Below are 21,644 nucleotides of genomic sequence, written 5' to 3' on the forward strand. Positions count from 1 at the left end.
TGCAGCTTAGAATTATCTCATTTATATACATATCTTGATGTAGAAAGGTCATAAATCACATCACACCAAAAAACACATGATTTTATCAGAACCCTTCCTCAGTCTTTCACTTAACCCATTTTATTCAGCTTAAAAATAATGATTTTGTCTTCACTGTGTCAGGAAAACTGAACCACCAGTCTGTTTTAAATATATAAATAAAGTTGCCTGTATTGTCTCGGCATCAGTAGCTGCACATTTTTCAGTGCGTTCCTCCTATAATGTCAAACTGGTAATTGGAGCAGTCATGCTGATTTTCTAATAGACATCTTGGTCTTCACTTGAAAAGGATAAAATAAATAAATAAATAAAACTCACAGCGAGTGGCCGTTTTAATGAGATAAAAAGGCTGGTGGTTTCATTTCAAATAAAGAAGGACTTCTTTTTGTCATTGAGAAGCTTACTTTTTATGTCTAAATTTCTGTGATGGATTCTTCAAGGCACAGGAAATATTTCTGGGGCCCAAACAAGCACAAGAATGTGGTTACGGACGAATAGGGGCTGAAAATATAGTATATATCAAACCTGAAGAAGTTTTATTTATGTTAATTTTCAAGGGATTTATCCTAAATAGCTATAATGTAAATTAACTTCTATGTTTATAACTATTTTGTGTCTCAAAACAGAATGCTGTTGCACTTAATTCCTTAAAAGTGCCTATTAGAGAAGGGACTAAAAGCTATTTCATCTAGCCAGTGCATACAAAAACAAGCATACCCCTCTCTACTCTATCCGAAGTTTTACAGCAGTCAATTTGGTATTTTTTAAGAATTTAAGACCAAATTCAGTGCAATTGTGGTTACTGGTTCTGCCACATTAACACACTAAGCTTCCCCGACCCACACCACAATGTTCCCCATGGGTACATCAGTGATTTCGCAGTTGAGCTTGTCCAACCACCCATCTAGTATAAATAGGGAACTCTGAGAGGGAGTCATGAGGTACTGTCCGAACAGTCCGCTTGCTGTCATAATGCGGTTCTTCTGGTCCCAGCGCCACTGAGATGTTGCTATGGGCTGCTTCAGGCTCTTAATCATTTTGACATTGCCACTGCTAAGCTCTACATACAGGGCATCAGTCTGCTGACCTGAGCTTCCAAACACGTTGTACTGGTGGATCTCAGTGAACGAGGGCATAAACGCCAGGTCGGACAGGTGCAGGTTGGTGTGGATGTCGAAGGGCTTGCCGATCTCGCCACGCACCGAAATAGACTGTAGACGCAGCATGCCGCCCCGGTCGTCGACAGTCACTAGGTGGTGGCCATCAGGGGAGATGTAAGGAGTGCCACTGACATCGCTGTTAGGACCTATCACATTGTCTGTTACACTGTCAACAATGAGCTGGGGGTGAACAGCGCCGGTTGAATCTGGGTGACAACTGACGAAATAATAGCCTCCCAGGTGGGTGTAGGCCAGGGACTGTGGGATACAGTCGTACTCATGTAAGCTGATGTTCTTCACATCAGAGGTAGTCTCCAGGTCAATCTTATGCAGTGCTGGTTCATTTTTATGAAGAATCATTCCAAACCTAAAACGGAAAACAAATTCCTTCCATTACACATTTTTTGTATTATCACAGCATTATCTAGTTAAACAGGATGTGCATATATCTTGATTGCTAACACTTGTAAAATCTTGGGATTCATATATTTTTTTACATCTGTTTCTATGACTGAATAAAAACTGTAAGATATACCCTATAGTGCCAAAAGAACAAAAAAATGTGAGAGCCTGACCATGAGCTTGCTGGACCTTTTCAAAACCATTGGCTTATGGGGTATGCAAGTTTGACTTACAGTTGACAGTCCAATTATCCCAAGGGTGTTTAATAGAGTTGAGGTGATAATAGGAACCTGGTGTGTTTGCAGCAAAAATGTCAAGAACTCACTTCGGATCTTATCACAGACTGGACTGAACTCCAGTTATTATTTTGCTAGTTATAAAAATTATTCTCCAGGCCACCCAATGAGTATAGGTCCCAGCTGAGTCTGGTTCCTCTCAAGGTTTCTTCTTGTAATTTTAATTTTAAGGGAGTTTTTCCTTTCCACTGTTTTTCCTCGGCTTGCTCAACAGGGGTTTTTGGTCTGTTGGTCCTGGATTCTGTAAAGTTGCTTTGAGACAATGTCAATTGTAAAAAGCGCTATACAAACACAAAGGGCTCTTTGTAGGCCACTGGATTTTCTCCAAACCAAACCTGTCAAACCTTGCTTTGTGCACAGGGACACAGTTAGCACAATGTTAAAAGCATATTATTTATATGATCTCTAATTGATTTTATTTACGTGTTAGGAATAATATGTGGCTAAAACACGTGCACAGGAGCACAGTTAGCACGAAGTTAAAGTTCCGTGAAGATTTACAAACATCAACTTATATTATTCATTAATGGGGTTTTAAAATATAGTTTATAAAACGGATAGTTCCGGTCCTAAAATCTGATTGGCTGAGCCGCGTTCGAAGCCGTTGTAAAATCCCCGATAAACTCACACCTATGACCACCTCACATCATTCCATATTAATACGCCACTGAATAGAAAAGTTAATGTTATTTTCGCCCTCATGTTGCCTAGCAACACTGTTAATCGAACTATTTTGCGTCGCGGAAGAACGCTTTATTGTAAGTTTATACACAATAAATACATTTATGAATTAAACATTGTTGTATTTATTATATTTTATGTTGACCGCCGTTTTATAAAAGCAATAAGCCACTCGAGACCGTACGTTACTGTTACGATTTTAGCACGGGGAAAGAAGTTTTAGTTCAAAAACGTCATCCCCGTGCTAAAATCACAGTTTTTTTGTTATAAAAAATGCTAGTTTGATTGAACACAAATTGTTGATCTTATGCCTTGAGAAAATGTCATTGACTAAGTAATTAAAGAAGCATCAAAAACGGTCTGTTGGAACAACTGTTACTGGCCACAGTCAGGTAAGCTTTACATCATATGCAAAGAAATCCATCCAGGTGCACATCCAGTATTTATTTATTTGTTTATTTTACATAAATATGCATTGAAAAGTCTTTAAGTAATATTAAAGCTTACATTTTAAGCTGCTACTATTTTTTTTTTACCTTTGTGCAACATAAAAAAACTTAATTACAGATGAGGGGCTGTAATAGGGCTGGACGCACCTCACTATTGAAAAGCGAGGCAAATCCACACACCTGCATAAACGGAAACAGAAGCCAAGTTGCAAATGTTGTCATCAAGTTAGAATAATACTGTGGCTAAAAAGCCACAAACAAAAAAGGGACAATAGCAAATAATCAGGTGGCCCAATTAATAGAAACAAAGTAACAAATAAAATATACATTCTTTATTTGTAGCCTGCAACTAAAAATGTGGATAGTGCAGGAATAGCATGACAGGCTACTACAGTCATCTGTGACAAGCCAGGTTTTAAAAAAATTCATTTTGTCCCTTTCCTCTCGATTTTTAGCGCATCCAATTTTTACCCAATTGCGTTATGCTTCTTCTCTACAGGTGCTGACCCCTGCCCCGATTGAGGAGAGCGAGACAGACACACGCCCCCTCCAACACGTGTGCAGTAGCCGACTGCATCTTTTCACCTGCACTAGGTGAGTTCATATGCCGATCAGCTTTGTGCACGAAAATTCACACCCTGATCAGCATTATTCCTTGACTCTGTGCAGGTGCCATCAACCAGTCAGCAGAGGTCCTTATTCGCTCAGTTATGAGGAGTCCCTATCCAGTCTTAATCTACCCTATGAACAACAGCCGATCGTTGTTCATGCAGCTTCCCAGCCCAGCCGGATGGCAGAGCTGAGATTCAATACGATGTTCAATGCTAGCGTGTTTTACCGCTGCACCACCTGAGCGGCGACGAGCCAGTTTTTAGGAAAAAGAAGGGAACGAGACCACAAGCTGCAGACAGCGAAACACAAACGGTAACACCATCACCACCTGGTGCAGCTAGCGCTGCCTGTATGTGAGGACCACTCTGGAAAAAGGAGCACACCGCCTCTGAGGCAGTGGTTCTAAAGGTGACAACCTCAAACTGGCATCACGGTTTCAGAGAAATGCAAGTGTGTCAATAAGGAAGCTGGCAAAAAGAAAGAGAAACAAAGGAGATACTTTTATATGTAGAAGAACTTGTTCCTGAACCAAATTAACGCTTACGAGGCACCATCGTGCATCACTGATGACATCAAGTAAAACATTTTTAAGAGAATTCAGTGCCACTTTTGGATGCTATGACATATAATATTACACATCGTAGTAAAATATCCTAAATTTTTGCAATGTCTGTTTAAAGAACATTGTTCTTAAACTGTTAGATTATTTGCTGACACATTTTTGTTGAGCCTTGACACATCCTTGCTCATTAAAATACAGACAGGGCCAAAAATGTATACACATTTAAACAAAGGAAAAACCTGTGTAAAAGTTAGTATCAATAACTACATTTATACAGACATCAATGGACTAATATGTCACATTTAAACATTATACTTCACATTGCTACAGTAAATTGATTTCACTTTAAAAAGTTAATAGATAACATCTTTCTGGATGCTAGGAATGGCTTTACAGTCTTAGAATAAGAAAGTCCTTCTTAGAATCTTAGAATGTTTTTAGTTAAATACACGGCATGTATAAGCATTGTACATACTTTCCCAGCTCTTTAAAATTCAGGTTTTTAATTAAAAGTTACAAATGTTTAACCCACTCAAATTTCTGTTTATTTCTTCTACTGAACAAAAGTCCAACAAAATGTCCAAAACACTGAGAAAATAGGAGAAATTTATAAAGAGCCCATGGTGTATGATAAAATTCTGGCTTAAAGAAAATCCATCTGGGCTTGTTGATATACTATATCTGCAAATTACTACAAGATATAGAAGAAAAACAAATTGTTGTTGTCCCTCCACCTAAATTGTTATACGGTTTGTTAGATCAGGTCTGACTCAGCATGAGATCTGATTAGTGTGTCTCACTGTAAATCAGATTGTGATTATAGAGTCAGTTATTGGAGAGTATACTGCAGTGCGATAAGCCTGAGGGTAGGTCTTAGTCTGTGCAGATATCTTTTACAGAGTTATCTAGTTTTGGCACTTGATATAAACCTGAAATCGTGTCACGGACCTTGAAATGAGCCATTTGCCAGGAAATTAAAAATTTAAGGTTTGTGTTTAGAGATTTAGCATTTTTTTTTTGCATGCAATATGCAATATGAGGCGGTCCTAGCAATCATACAGCAATTAAGTAAGTGTAACAGACTTTTCTGTGGTGTAGTGTGCTGACAATGTTTGATGCGTGTTTACATATTGAGTGCATTTTGTTTCTTTTGGGGATTCCATAATCAGTGAAAAAGTGAGCTTCTCTACACACATGATCATCTATGTGCTGCGCCTCAAAAAGCCAGTAAAGTATTATGTCTCAGACAGTTTGTCTATGTGCAGTTTATTTCTTACTGTATAAACTCAGCAAACCTAAAGATGCTTGGTTACACTAGCAATAGGTTAGACAAAATGTCCAAGATGTTGACATCTAAAGCAGCTAAAATCACGACTCGGGTAAGTGAGTTTAGAAAACTTCCAACCAACTCTGTGGACGCAGAGCGGGGCGTGTCAAAACACGGACGAGAATTTTTGTCTTTAAACTATTAAGGTAGGACGACTGTGTATTGTAGCTTTCATTTATTTTATCATTTAATTTATAAGTGTTATTTAATGACTACCATGAAATGTGGCACTTTTGTTCAAAAATTTAGTAGAGCCTTAATTATAAGGAATTATAGTCCTGGGGTTGAATAATTCTGAGACTGTGGTAAGTGGCAGTAAAAAAATTCATTTTGGGTTGGATTTGGAGAAACCACTAATAATGAAGTTAATAAAAAACCTAATAAACCTAATTTGCAATTTGACTGAATAATTTTGATTGGAACTGAAGTTGTCCAACAAGCGTATGGTTAAGTAGCTACATACTTTCAACCATTTTTTAAAGAAATTACAAAAATCTGCTGGGTAGTAAAATATTAAGACATATGTTTTTGTTAGTATGACTGTCTACATCAGCAAACATTTTTTATGATAACCTTACCTGGCTGAATCCCAGTTTTGTTTTAAATTTGTAATTAGGGCCTACAATGCCATTATGTTATACCTAATATAGTGAATTAACAGCATTTGGAGTCTTGTTGTTCTATAGTAAACGAGTAAAATATGCCACATCAATTTTAAAATATAATGCAGCATTGTGGCAAAGTTAGCTGAGTGCAGACCTTGAATCCTTAATAATAATTTTCTGTAGAAAGTTTGGCATGTCTTCCCTATGTGAGCACTGTTCTTTTTTATTTACTAAATTGTACCTAGGTATAAGTGTGGGTGTGTTACCTTGCCAGAAATCTCTACAGAACCATAGTGTCAACCCTGTCAGTACAATTGCTCTTAGACTAATGACATATATGGTAAAAGAGAAGCCAACATTCATTGTACAACCCCAAATCAGAAAAAGTTGGGACAGTATGGAAAATGCAAATAAAATAAAAATGCAGTGTCCCTTACGTTTACTTTGACTTTATTTCATTGCAGACAGTTTAAACCCAAGATATTTCATGTTTTGTCTGCTCAACTTTTTCATTTGTTAATATTTCTCCATTCCTGCATTTCAGGCCTGAAACACATTCCAAAAAAAGTTAAAACGGGGGCAACTTAGGGCTAGTAATGAGGTGAAAAAAATAAATAATGATGTGATTCCAAACAGGTGATGTTAACAGGTGATTGTAATCATGGTTTGGTACAAAAGCAGCATCCAGAAAAGGCTGAGTCTTTGAAGAGCAAAGATGATCAGAGGATCTCCAGTTTGTGAGAAAAATTTGTGAGAAAATGATTGAAATGTTTAAAAACAATGTACCTCAAAGAAAGATTGGAAGGGATTTACATATTTCTCCCTCTACAGTGCATAATATCATTAAACCATTCAAGGAATCGGGAGGAATTTTAGTGCGTGAAGGCCAAGGGCACAACCTTAAGCTGAACGCCTGTGATCTTCGATCCCTCAGACGGCACTGCATCAAGAACCGCCACTCAACAATATCTGATATAACCACATGGGTGAGGGATTAATTTGACAAACCTTTGTCAAGCACTACAATAAAGAGTTACATGCACAAATGCCACTTAAAACGTTACTGTGCAAAAAAGAAGCCTTATGTTATCCATGTCCAGAAGTGGCATCGACTTCTCTGAGCTGTGGACCTGTGGATCACACAGTGGAAATGTGTATTGTGGTCAGATGAATCAGCATTCCAGGTCTTTTTTTGGAAAAAATGGACGCTGTGTGCTCCGGACCAAGGACGAAGAGGACCATCCAGACTGTTATCAGCTACAAGTCCAAAAGCCAGGGTCTGTCGATGGTATGTACATTAAGATCTTAGAGCAACACACGCTGCCTTCAAGACGTCATCTTTTCCAGGGATGTCGATGCATTTTTCAACAAGACGATGCAAAACCACATGCTGCACACATTCCAAAAGCATGGCTGCAGAAGAAGAGGGTACGGGTACTGGACTGGCCTGCCTGCAGTCCTGATCTGTCCCCAATAGAGAATGTGTGGAGAATTTTGAAATGAAAAATGCGACAACGACGACCCCGTACTGTTGCACATGTTAAGACGTGTTTGCAGGAAGAATGGGACAAAATAAAAGCTGAAACACTAAATCACTTGGTATCCTCAGTGCCAAAACGTTTTTGTAAGTGTGGTAAAAAGGAATGGCAACATTACAAAGTAGTAAATGCTTTACTGTCTCATGTGTTTCAGGCCTGAAATGCAGGAATTAATGTATATTAATAAATGAAATGAAGTTGAGCAGACAAAACATGAAATATCTCAGGTTCATCCTGTCTGCAATCAAATAAAAGTCAAAGTTAATGTAAGAAACTGTTTTTTTATTATTTGCATTTTCCATGCTGTCCCAACTTTTTCTGATTTGGGGTTGTAAATGAATTGCTGGTCAAAATGAAAGCAGGGGGAACAACAGTTTCACAAAGAACTATAAGCAATGCTTTGAACTGCTGTCACCACTTATTATACTTGCCATGCAAAACCTCTCTGTGATAAAAGGCAAGTGTAACATATGTGTCTTATATTTGCACACATGCACGTAGACAATATAATATGGGCTACTTTTATAATATGGGCTAACAGTTATGGTGCATTACACTTCATCAAAGAACATATGAATGAAGGAATGCACCAGGGCATATTAGAAAAGGATTTATTCTTATCAGTCAAAAAGCTAAATCTAAAAACAGATAAGTGTTTCACTAAGACGTGCTTTTTTTGTTACATTTCATAAATACAAAATCAGAAGACATTGTGTGTGTTTCTTTAGCTTCAATTTATAAGCAAATATCCATCTGTATCCAGATGAAAAAGAAAGGCTCAGAGATGCATGTTCCGTAATCTTTTTCTCGGATTTAATCAAATCAAATGAGATTCTCTTTCCCCAGCATTTCTTATTGTGATGTTTATTCAGGGTTTAATCTCTGCACTCTCGTCTCTGAGACTGCAAAAGCATTTTCTAAAAGAAAGTAACTCTAAATGTATTAAATTGCATATTAAGGTCTAATGTCGCTCTGCCAGCATGTTTTACCCAGCAGGAGATTGCTGGTCTGCGGTGGAGTGGTAATAACTGGCAAAGATGTATGTAATTTGTGCCATCCTCAGCCACAGGTCATGCTATGCCTGCAAAAATGTATTTATATAGAGCTGTTCAATGGACCATGAAAAAATCATCTAGTTAATGAAGCCAGTTTAAAATGTAATCTAAAATAATATACTAACCTTTTAAATCACTAAGGGTCATAAAGGTAGCAGAACTGTACAGTCACTGCTGAATGTAGCAGATAGACAATGTAGACTGAAATACACAAAACTGCCAAAAATATGTGAACACCTGACCATCTCAAAAAGCCAGTAAAGTATTATGTCTCAGACAGTTTGTCTATGTGCAGTTTATTTCTTACTGTATAAACTCAGCAAACCTAAAGATGCTTGGTTACACTAGCAATAGGTTAGACAAAATGTCCAAGATGTTGACATCTAAAGCAGCTAAAATCACGACTCGGGTAAGTGAGTTTAGAAAACTTCCAACCAACTCTGTGGACGCAGAGCGGGGCGTGTCAAAACACGGACGAGAATTTTTGTCTTTAAACTATTAAGGTAGGACGACTGTGTATTGTAGCTTTCATTTATTTTATCATTTAATTTATAAGTGTTATTTAATGACTACCATGAAATGTGGCACTTTTGTTCAAAAATTTAGTAGAGCCTTAATTATAAGGAATTATAGTCCTGGGGTTGAATAATTCTGAGACTGTGGTAAGTGGCAGTAAAAAAATTTCTTGAAGCACCCAGAACTCCAGGAAGACATGCATCAAGGTTCTTCTCTGTACTTGCACCCAAGTTATGGAACGAGCATCCCGTGTCTGTCTGAACATTTGAGTCTCTCGCTGTCTTTAAAAGACAATTAAAAACCCACCTCTTTACTAAGCACTTAAGCTGACATGTACTTACTAATGCTGTTATTCATTTCTTGCATTAAAAAAACAGATTTGTATTCTTGGACTGTTGTCTACTTAAACTAGAGGAAGGTAATGTTCACAATGGCAGCACTTTTCTAAGTGCTCTGGATAGGAGTGTCTGCTAAATGCCGAAAATTTAAGTTTAAGATGACTATTTAAAAGCAAGGGGCATGCTTTTTCTTGCAGGGTAGCCTCTATGCCTTTGGTAGTCTAAAACTTGTTTGACTTTAAACATTGTCAAGAGTGTTCCAGCAGCTTTTAATTCACCGCATCTCTTTTTGGTGTTTTTTGCGTTACATCCAACAATACTGATATTTTCAACATAAGGTGACATTTGAGTTTCCCCAACCTTGGCAAAGAGACCACTGCTCCATGTACTTTTAACTTACAGACAGCTATTTTATAAGGATGAGCCAGAGATCATTCTTGCTTAGAAACGGCTCTTAAAGACTTTAAACTGACTAATACTGTATGATAAAACTCATTAGATCTTTACTGAAATTCCTTTACTTTTCTTTTGTAATGCTTAGTCAAACTAGCTCTAATATTATGCATGGATTATGCATGGAGGAAAAAGAAAATTATAGTTGTAGTCAATTATTACCACTAAAGAGAAAGCATAGATGGCAATGACACAAAGTGAAAATACATATAGAACTGTCTACAACACCAGTCTTTGTGTTTCTTTGTATAAAACTATGAATTAATCTTTACTGTACTGATAAGAATAACTGTATTGTCAGCAAAAGTGTATTGTGAATGGAGCCATCGTTTGCCCATCAACAAGCTCCACTGCAACTCAGTTTAGTGCCGCAGACTGTCCAGGAGCTCACATACCCTTGTATGACGGGGAAGGGACTTCGTTCCGATTCGCAAACTTGATTTTGAACCAGTTCAGTGTGTTTCCGCTAAAAAAAGAGGTTCCAGACATGCAAAGCTGGGACCAAACAATACTAAGGTTTTCAGCGTGAATCATGGCGTTATCTGTGGGCGTGTCAAGTTGTGGACGTTAGGGTGTTTTTTTTTTTACAGGAGCAGCTGTTGCACTGCTGTGCTATTGTTTCCTATGAAGCTTGATGCTGCACTTATTTGTTTTAAAATTCACCTGATTTAATTTTGTTTTCTAGATCTCAGGAATGTTTTAATGCTTTTAATTAATTTTTTTTCCTTATGTAAAGCACTTTGAATTGCCACTGTGTATGAAAGGTGCTATACAAATAAGCTTGCCTTGCCTTCTATTTTATTTATGCATTTTCTCCCAATTTAGTGTAGTCAATTTGACTTCCTCTGCTGGGGGATCTCTGATTGCAGTCGAGGTGGGTATATTACTGCTCACGCCTCCTCCGACCCACACGGAGCCCTTTGCAGAACCCTTTTTCACCTATGCACTCTGCACAAGAACCTCTCTGCCCGCTAGATGGCGCCCAGCCGATCGGTGGCAACGCCGAGTTTCTAACCGCGGAGTTCAGAATCTCTGCGCTGGTGTGCTAATGAAATATCCCGCTGCGCCCACCTGATTTAATTTTGAGTCAGCTTCATACTTAACGCTTAACGTAAAAAATAAAGCTTAATGTGGCTTGTGTACTAAAACAGGACTAAGGAATTTCAGCAGTACAGAGCATTTATAACCAGTAATAACTGAGAAAAAAGTAGTGTTCCTACGTTGTTCTTTTAGTACTCTCCTGAGAAGCTAATTCTCAGACATAACACATATTTAAAAGTAAAACCACCACACAGCGATGAAAATACAGCCAAACATGGATATATGTGGACACTTTTAGAGTGCATTTGATGGTTATTGCACACAAATAGATATTCGTGTCGTGGAACAAATTGGTGTTGTTTTACTGCACAGCTCAAGCCAAGCGCTGAGCAAAGCAGCAATCTGCACCGAGGGTCTCAGTGAGCAAAGCGCAAAACACTTCTCATGTGAATGCACTAGAGAAAGCAACAATGGCGACAAACATGAGGAACGAAGTCACCTTCTACGTCTTCTAACACAAACAGTTGACCAGAGTTCTTTTGGTGGAAAAGCGATAACTGATCTGATGTGTGATTAAGTGTTTCCTTAATTTTTTAAGCAGTGTACATATTACAGACATACCTTATATGATTGATTATGAGGCTGGATGGAGGGATGAAGAAGTCATCTACTCTGTCAAATCGACGGCCAACGGGCGGGGTATGGATTGTGTGGTGGGACGTGCTGCCACTGGCCTGCTTGATGACCTAACACAGAGCAAGAGAATCAAGTATTCAATGTGATCTATTTAAATACCAACATGTTTTTACTGGATGGGCAATTCCCACTGGCAGAAAATTTTTATATCCAAGCACTACCATCTCAGTGCACTTAGATCAGCCTGCAGTGCTGAGATCTTCACTTACAGCTTTATTTAGAGTAGTGAAGTGAGATATATCTCCAGAGGGACCTTCTGGTATGCTTATTCAATCATGTAACATTGTTTTTGGATGGCCTGAAAATGTCAGCAAAAATCGTTTAGGGATCGGGGGAGGGGTTGTGCTGCTTGTGTTGGATGTTCTGTCGCTGGGAAAGCAGCTCTGTTTGTGTTTGTGAGCCTATGCTAATAAGATCACTGAAGAGCTGCTGAATGACAGATGTGGGAGCCAGCAACTTACCTGTAATGGGAGGAGCAGATCATGGAAAGGGTGTAGTCAAGCTTATTAAAGCGGTTTACTAAGTGTGATTGAGTAAGTAAGTGAGCGTGTGAGTGTGTGTTATTTTACTATAGACTGGTGCCTGTCTTGATTCCAGTGTTTCTGGATGGCATTGAACTCACAGCAACCCTAACCAGAATTAAGCAATCAGTGAATGAGGTGCAATACATTTGTTTCTATTTATTTATGCATTTTCTGCCTTTGTCTCCCGATTTTAGCCAATTAGTCTTCTGCTGCTGGGGATCATGATTGCATTCAAGGAGGGTATATTTGCCTGCCCCATGCCCCTTTCAATGCATGCAAAGTCCTCAACCCCTTCTTTTTTGCACGTGCTTTGGTGGATTTCCACATGAGGCTCCTCCACTTTTGCACAAGCGCCTCAGTCCAGAGATCGCAGAGTCGCACGTAAGTCGCACACACAGCGTGACTCGCAAAAAAATGACTGGTCCAACAAAAGTCAGCAACATTAGTTACATATATATATATATATATATATATATATATATATATTAGGGCTGTCAAACGATTAAATTTTTTAATCGCGATTAATCTCAGAATTTCATATAGTTAATCGCGATTAATCACATAAAAAAAAATCTGTGTAAATGTTATAGAAAACAAGGATTTTTAAGTGAAATGTTACAATTAAAATGGTGAACACATTTTATGCTAAATGTACTGATGTTAAAAACTGCTGGGACAAGAGAAAACTGTAAGGGAGTTTATTCACTCACATACTAGGCAGTAAATGTCAGATTGTAGGTTAGAATTTCTCCATCAGCAAACACTGTAGATCAGCGGTGCGTTAGGTGGGATAAGGTGTAGTTATTGTATCAGACTTGTCTGTGGTTGTATCGTGACGATGGTTTGATGGACGTTTCTACACGAAGTGAGTGTGTTTTGACCCTTTGGGGCTTCCATAGTTCATGAACTAACGTGCTCGACTCAGCTTTCCGGTATTCGGTACAGAAGAAGAAGTTAATTAAGTGTAATAAAGTGTTCTGCTCCCGACAACTTGTGAATATAGCGTGTATTTATTTCTTTATTATGCAAGTGCATCACTACCACGATCGGTTACATTATGTTAACAAACCGCAAATGAAAAACGGTGGCAAGTCCGACATTAAAACGTTTGTTCTACCAGTCAAGTGTCAACATGAACTAGAATTTGCGTTAATGGCACTAATTTTTTTAATCGCGTTAAATTGAGGTCGCGTTAATGCGTTATTATCGCGTTAACTTCGACAGCCCTAATATATATATATATATATATATATACATACAGTGAGGAAAAGAAGTATTTGATCCCCTGCTGATTTTGTAAGTTTACCCCCTTACAAAGACTTGAACAGTCTATAATTTTTATGGAAGGTTTATTTTAACAGAGAGAGACAGAATATCAACAAAAAATCCAGAAAAAAAAACATTAAATAAAAGTTATAAATTAATGTTTATTTAATTAAGGGAAATAAGTATTTGATCCCCTACCAACCAGCAAGAATTCTGACCCCCACAGACCGGTTATGTGCACAAAAGGCACACAAATTAGTCCTGTCCCTGTATAAAAGACTCCTGTCACAGAATCAGTTTCTTCCGTTCAAATCTCTCGACCACCATGGGCAAGACCAAAGAGCTATCAAAGGACGTCAGGGACAAGATTGTAGACCTGCACAAGGCTGGAATGGGCTACAAGACCATCAGCAAGAAGCTTGGTGAGAAAGAGACCACTGTTGGTGCGATCATTTGAAAATGGAAGAAATACAAGATCACAGTCAATCGCCCTCACTCTGGAGCTCCATGCAAGATCTCACCTGGTGGGGTAAGAATGATTCTGAGAAAAGTGAGGTCAGTCCAGAATTACACGGGAGGAGCTTGTCAATGATCTCAAGGGAGCTGGGAGCAGAGAAATGCTGGATAAGACCCCAAGAACACCATCCCCACTCGGCATTTCTCTGCCTCCAAACACGGCGAGTGGAGTTGATGCCAAAGAGCTCAATTTTGGTCTCATCTGACCATATCACATTCTCCCAAGCTTTCTCTGAATCATTCAGGTGTTCATTGGCAAACTTCAGACGGGCCTGTACATGAGCCTTCTTGAGCAGAGGGACTTTGCGGGCACTGCAGGATCTCAATCCATTACGGCGAAGTGTGTTACCAATGGTTTTCTTGGTGACTGTGCTCCCAGCTCCCTTGAGATCATTGACAAGCTCCTCCCATGTAATTCTGGACTGACCTCACCTTTCTCAGAATCATTCTTACCCCACCAGGTGAGATCTTGCATGGAGCTCCAGAGCGAGGGCGATTGACTGTGATCTTGTATTTCTTCCATTTTCGAATTATCGTGCCAACAGTGGTCTCTTTCTCACCAAGCTTCTTGCTGATGGTCTTGTAGCCCATTCCAGCCTTGTGCAGGTCTACAATCTTGTCCTTGACGTCCTTTGATAGCTCTTTGGTCTTGCCCATGGTGGTCGAGAGATTTGAACAGAAGAAACTGATTCTGTGATAGGTGTCTTTTATACAGGGACAGGACTAATTTGTGTGCCTCATGGAACACATAACCGGTCTGTGGGGGTCAGAATTCTTGCTGGTTGGTAGGGGATCAAATACTTATTTCCCTTAATTAAATACAAATTAATTTATAACTTTTATTTAATGTTTTTTTTCTGGATTTTTTGTTGATATTCTGTCTCCCTCTGTTAAAATAAACCTTCCATAAAAATTATAGACTGTTAAAGTCTTTGTATCTTTGTAAGGGGGTAAACTTACAAAATCAGCAGGGGATCAAATACTTATTTGGCGCCCAGCGAACCGGTAGCAAAGCCGAGATTTAAACTGGGGTGTTTAGAATCCCAGCGCTGGTGTGCTAGCAGAACCTGGGCACCTGCAATATAGTTTTTTGTCATGTTTTGGTGGATTAAGGGGCAGACAGGGGAAGACAAAGTCTAAATAGGTAGGGCAAAACAGCTCAAAATTTTGCTGCATAAAACAAGGCCTCTGTTATCATAAGATATTAACTCACTATCAGACAGGACTACAGAAATAAATAAAAAAATGCTTATTTTTGTCTTATATATTTATAGTTATTCTCATGTAATTTGTTTTACCTGAAGGGTTGGAAAGTTCTTCTCCAGATCTCCCCAACTCAGCACCCACACTTGGTCATGAGATTTATCATAATGAACCTGTACTGGGACTCGATCTGTGCGAACAGTCTAAAAACAGCAGTACAAATTAGGTCAGTAAGTGCCAACAAAAGTTATTTATAATGTTTTTTTTTTTCAAAACAATTGGACTTTATAACAAGCCTTAAAAATACATGCAAAACAGAAAGAAATTTAAAGAAAATTTTAAGAAATATGATCTATTATTGCACAGTTCGTATGAAATTAACATTCCTGAGCCCACACATTTCTGATAGTTTAGAATTTTATGAGAGGAAATGCAGTAAAACCCTAATGTAAACAAACGCACGTGTTTCTGAAACACAGAACATGTTTACTAGTTTTTGAGTTTTCGTCCACAAAATATGATTATTTTTTAACCAGCTAATCCTTTAAAATAGCTTTTTATGACATTGAAATTTGTATTAATTAACCCACAATGTTGCACCTAATCAAAACATTGCACTTATATATACACTGATCAGCCATAACATTAAAACCACCTCCTTGTTTCTACACTCACTGTCCATTTTATCAGCTCCACTTACCATATAGAAGCACTTTGTAGTTCTACAATTACTGACTGTAGTCCACCTGTTTCTCTACATACCTTTTTAGCCTGCTTTCACCCTGTTCTTCAATGGTCAGGACCCCCACAGGACCACCACAGAGTAAATATTATTTAGGTGGTGGATCATTCTCAGCACTTCAGTGACACTGACATGGTGGTGGTGTGTTAGTGTGTGTTGTGCCGGTATGAGTGGATCAGACACAGCAGCACTGCTGGAGTTTTTAATACCATGTCCACTCACTGTCTTTGTCAACTTTGAGACCTTCATCAGTGGTCACAGGACGCTGCACAAAACGCCAACAGCGCCCCATGGGCAGCGTCCTGTGACCACTGATGAAGGTCTACAAGATGACCAACTCAAACAGCAGCAATAGATGAGCGATCGTCTCTGACTTTACATCTATAAGGTGGACCAAATAGGTAGGAGTGTTTAATAGAGTGGACAGTGAGTGGACACGGTATTTAAAAACTCCAGCAGCGCTGCTGTGTCTGATCCACTCATACCAGCACAACACACACTAACACACCACCACTGTGTCAGTGTCACTGCAGTGCTGAGAATGATCCACCACCCAAATAATACCTACTCTGTAGTGGTCCTGGGAGAGTCCTGACCATTGAAGAACAGCATGAAAGGGGGCTAACAAAGAAGAACTACAAAGTGCTTCTATATGGTAAGTGAAGCCAATGGACAATGTGTGTAGAAACAAGGAGGTGGTTTTAATGTTATGGCTGATCGGTGTGTGTGTGTATATATATACAGTATATCTACTACTCTGGCCTGAGTTCGTTATGATACCCTAATGCAACAGGGTGTGTTTTTCTCTCTATGGAGCCTCAAACCATTAAAGTTTTGGTCCCAATTGACCTGAAAAATGAACCGAATGACCACACTGGGTGTGCAGTGGCAGTGACTTGTCTTGTCCATTTGTATTGCTCTGCATAGTTCTTAAACTGACACTGGAAACTAATGGTGTGGCACATAAAATCACTAATGATTGTCTGCTTTGCTGGTATTTGATAGATTTATTTTGTGCTTCATTGCCTGGGAAACACAACACAAGTAAGGCAGCTTAATTTGACAATGTACAAGATTAGTTGGATGGATACGAGGCTGAAGGAAGTGTGCATGTCTTGAAGGATGAAGGACAATCAGATTTTGTTGACACATTTGTCATCAGGGAGAACAGATGTGTTTGTTGTGTTTCATTTTCTCTCACCATCTTTCAAGGATTAGACTCACACTCATACAGACTCTTTACATGTAAACAGAAGTCTGATTAATAACTAATTCTGATTTTTAACATTCATTAAAAACACTAGTGTCTCTTGGAAGCAGACTTAAAGTTTTTTTTTTTTTTGGTCCGAAACCTGTCCAATGCCTTGAGCAAATACTAAATGTGCTTTACTGTCTGCTGGCTCAGGTGGCTAATTAGCTCTCACTGATCTCAGATAATGAAGCCAAATCTTTAAGTGAGCAAATAAAAAAAACTTGATTCCATGACAAGAGGCTTCCTGAAGCCCCCTGAGGAGACCTGCCAAAGGCTGGGATGCATGCTAGCACAAATAAGGGCATTAACAAGGATAGAAAGCAAGATTTATCTACCTGACATCTCTTTTATTTTCCTACCAGCCTCCTGCCAGCTACCTGTCAGCAAGTACCATTAGGAACACACAGTAAAGAACCTAATGCCAAAAAAATTCTCAGAAGCTCTAAACTCTATTGACATGCTGGTGCTGACGTTCTGCTGGTCAGACCCTTGTCTGGTCTGAAACTCCCTCTGCCCCTTAAGTGTGCCCTGTAAACATGCTGTCTGACAAAAAACCACTACTGAATTTGTGCTTACACATGGCCTCACATAAAGATTCGCCAAAGGCGTTCAGGAAAGTTTTGCCCTTGTTTTTTTTTTTTAGGCTTTTCAGCGTGAAGTATCTTACATTTAGATATAAACAGCAGATACTGAATAGATCTGTGCTTCAAGCATGTGAAAATCTATTGGTACAAGCATGACCTTGCTATCACTTCGGCAGCATGTCTATAAAACACCCATGTTGTCCCAAACAGATATGAAAAAGCAGTTCTACAATTACTGTCTGTAGTCCATTTATTTATGTACATTCTTTTTAGCCTGCTTTCACCCTGTTCTTTAATGGTCAGCACCCCCACAGGACCACCACAGAGCAGGTATTATTTAGGTGGTGGATCATTCTCAGCACTGCAGTGACAATGACATGGTGGTGGTGTGTTAGTGCGTGTTGTGCTGGTATGAGTGGATCAGACACAGCAGCGCTGCTGGAGTTTTTAAATACCGTGTCCACTTACTGTCCACTCTTAAACACTCCTACCTATTTGGTCCACCTTATAGATGTAAAGTCAGAGACGATCGCTCATCTATTGCTGCTGTTTGAGTTGGTCATCTTCTAGACCTTCATCAGTGGTCACAGATCGCTGCCCATGGGGCGCTGTTGGCTGGATATTTTAGGTTGGTGGACTATTCTTAGTCGAGCAGTGACAGTGAGGTGTTTAAAAACTCCAGCAGCATTGTTGAGTCTTATCCACTTGTACCAGCACAACACACACTAACACACCACCACCATGTTATTGTCACTGCAGTGCTAACAATGATCCACCACCCAAATAATACCTGCTCTGTGGTGGTCTTGTGGGGGTCCTGACCATTGAAGAACAGGGTGAAAGCAGGCTAAAAAGTATGCAGAGAAACAGATGGACTACAGTCAGTAATTGTAGAACTACAAAGTGCTTCTATATGGTAAGTGGAGCTGATAAAATTGACAGTAAGTGTAGAAACAAGGAAGTGGTCATAATGTTATGCCTGATCGGTGTATAAAAAGAGTATTTGTTCTCTTTTTATTTTTTCCATTGTTGCATTCAAGGCTTGTTTAAGGTTTTCAGGTGTCAGTGGGCATCATTAGACGGAGCAGTGATACAGCTGGTAAAACACACTTGTATGGCATTGTTAGTGAAAGAAATGATACACTTGCCAGCTTACCTGAACTGCTTTTTGGGTTTGGATTTCTACGATGAGCACTCTGTTCAGCATTGGTTGGGTAGCATATATGAATTTATCCTTCACGTTTATAGCTGATGCCCAAACACATTTCTGCTCCTTCTCATCTCCTACTTTTGGGCAAACTTCCTCCTTAAAAAAAGACATAAATAAATAGATCACATCAGCAAATTGTAGCTAGTTATTAATAACATGCGCTTCAGTAGGTGTCCTGTGAGGAAAAGTTAAGAAAAGGAAAAGGTAGCTACAGAATTCTGAGTAAAACATATGGTTTGCTGTATTTCTGGTGCTTCATGACTCCTGTGGGTTTAGCAGAGTTGGGTGATGAGACTAGTTCTTCACTAAGCTCAAGAGAGGCCATCTGCAGCCCAGTTTTATGATCGTACTTTTAAATGAGCTGAAATTGCAAACTGGTTCTGGAAATCTGCTAATTAAGCTTTGATAAAGAATGTTTTATTGTTCTTTAAGATACTGCTAATGATATTTACTGATGCTATGTGTAATTCAAATGTTCAAGATTCAGTAGCAGTCCCACCACATAGCATTAACATTTAATTAAAGTCAAACGTTTATATACAAGTGAAAGGGATGTGTGTGCCATGTCTTTATAATGTAATTATACACACAACCACTGACAGGTGAAGTGAATAACACTGATTATCTCTTCATCACTGCACCTGTTAGTGGGTGGGATATATTAGGTAGCAAGTGAACGTTTTATCCTCAAAGTTGATGTGTTAGACGCAGGAAAAATGGACAAGCGTAAAGATTTGAGCGAATTGTGATGGCTAGATGACTGGGTCAGAGCATCTCCAAAACTGCAGCTCTTGTGGGGTGTTCCCGGTCTGCAGTGGTCAGTATCTATCAAAAGTGGTCCAAGGAAGGAACAGTGGTAAACCCGTGACAAGGTCATGGGCGGCCAAGGCTCATTGATGCACGTGGGGAGCGAAGGCCGGCCCGTGTGGTCCGATCCAACAGACCAGCTACTGTAACTCAAATTGCTGAAGAAGTTAATGCTGGTTCTGATAGAAAGGTGTCAGAATACACAGTGCATCGCAGTTTGTTGCGTATGGGGCTGCATAGCCGCAGATCAGTCAGTTTGGAAGGAGGTCATAATGTTATGCCTGATCGGTGTATACTTTAGTGGTGCACCATGTTTAATGTCATTTAACTTTGTTGCATAGCTCATTCCGTGTTAAAGACAACTACTGACTACAATTGTTTTTTTTAGGGTTCATTTAATAGGACTAGTTTGACCTAGCGAAACACCCAAATCTTTACCTCATGCTGGGAGATAATTTGGTTGGATTTAATTCCTTAACCACAAAAAAGATGGCTATGAATATGCTGTTGGAAAAAAGCTTCTGGAACATGATTTATGATGATTTATGGAGTTTGCATGTTTCCCCCGTGTCTGCGTGGGTTTCCTCTGGGAGCTCCGGTGTCCTCCCACAGTCAAGCAAGGTCCATGACAATGTTTGACATTAAAGACTTACACTGATGAATCTTGTGTAACCAGTTATTACCAGTTCTGTCATGAATGTAACCAAACTGTGTAAAACATGACGTTAAAATCCTAATAATTAAACAACACCTTAATGCTTAATTTATTATTAAAAATGTTGTAATCTTTGGAAGATAGGACATGCTTTTTTGTTGTGTGACACCGGAGCCTGAGTGTCATATCTCATATGTGTGAGTATACTATTTTATAAACACAAGTTACAGTATATCATTATGAGTAATTTTTAAATCCTAAAAGAAGAAATAAAATGACGGTTGTAACTTTTTATAGACTGCTTTAAATTTTAACACTAGTATGTAATATAAATCTAATCTAGATGCCCACTAAAAGTGGCTACAACCTTGTACTGCCCTGACTGATAGTTGTGCTTTTGTGGAGATCATATGATTGTTAATGGCACTTCACACTGGCGAACTATTAGGCTCTCTGAGGGCAGAAGATACTCTAAAAATAATCTGACAACATTTAAACAAATGCAAATTTAAACAAATAAATAATTTATACATGTTCATACTTGGTAATTCAATTTGTGTTGCAAGGTGAAGGGTAAAAGAAGCTTCTTTGTTGCTGTTTGGTGTGGGTAAAAAGAACGTCGATCTTGCTATACATTCTCAGTTTTTCTATTAGAGACCAATTTCCAATGACAGTAAAAATTGTGATGCTCCCTCTAGGGATGTAACGATACACTCTACCCACGATGCTATACGATTCACGATACTGGGTTCATGATACAATTTTTTCCAGATTTTTTTAAACAAAATAAATTGAAGACAAATTATGACAAAGTTTACTTTTATTATTTTTCTTAAAAAATAAACAAAATAAAATACTGTATTTGTGCTTATCTTATATTTATCTAAATAATGAATAACCTTTTATTTCTGAGGTAGGTACAAACTATGCCAAATAATGCTTATTGTGTAAAAAAACCAAAACGAAATTTTAAAACAAATCCAACATTATATAAATAAATGAATAATACAAATAAACAAAGTATCCTCACATTAATAAATTTGGCTGGAAAATCCCCCTACCTGGCAACTTTGTGAGCTGCCGTTAACCAAGTGAGGTGAATAGCGCCAGTGTCT

The 21,644-nt window shown here is 38.7% G+C and overlaps 1 protein-coding gene across 1 annotated transcript in view; it reads right to left on the reverse strand.

The window, feature by feature from the left end:
* Nucleotides 1-863: 863 nt before the first annotated feature.
* Nucleotides 864-21,644, reverse strand: part of fstl5 (follistatin-like 5) — a 267,906-nt gene continuing 247,125 nt past the window's right edge. The window contains exons 13-16 of the mRNA XM_063000647.1: nucleotides 19,014-19,163; nucleotides 15,375-15,482; nucleotides 11,696-11,820; nucleotides 864-1,566 (exon numbers count right to left, since the gene is read on the reverse strand). Coding sequence (XP_062856717.1) covers nucleotides 864-1,566; nucleotides 11,696-11,820; nucleotides 15,375-15,482; nucleotides 19,014-19,163 — 1,086 coding nt within the window. The remainder of the gene's footprint in view (nucleotides 1,567-11,695; nucleotides 11,821-15,374; nucleotides 15,483-19,013; nucleotides 19,164-21,644) is intronic.

Source organism: Trichomycterus rosablanca, chromosome 8 (genome assembly GCF_030014385.1).
Source record: "Trichomycterus rosablanca isolate fTriRos1 chromosome 8, fTriRos1.hap1, whole genome shotgun sequence".
In the NCBI taxonomy this organism is placed as follows: domain Eukaryota; kingdom Metazoa; phylum Chordata; class Actinopteri; order Siluriformes; family Trichomycteridae; genus Trichomycterus; species Trichomycterus rosablanca.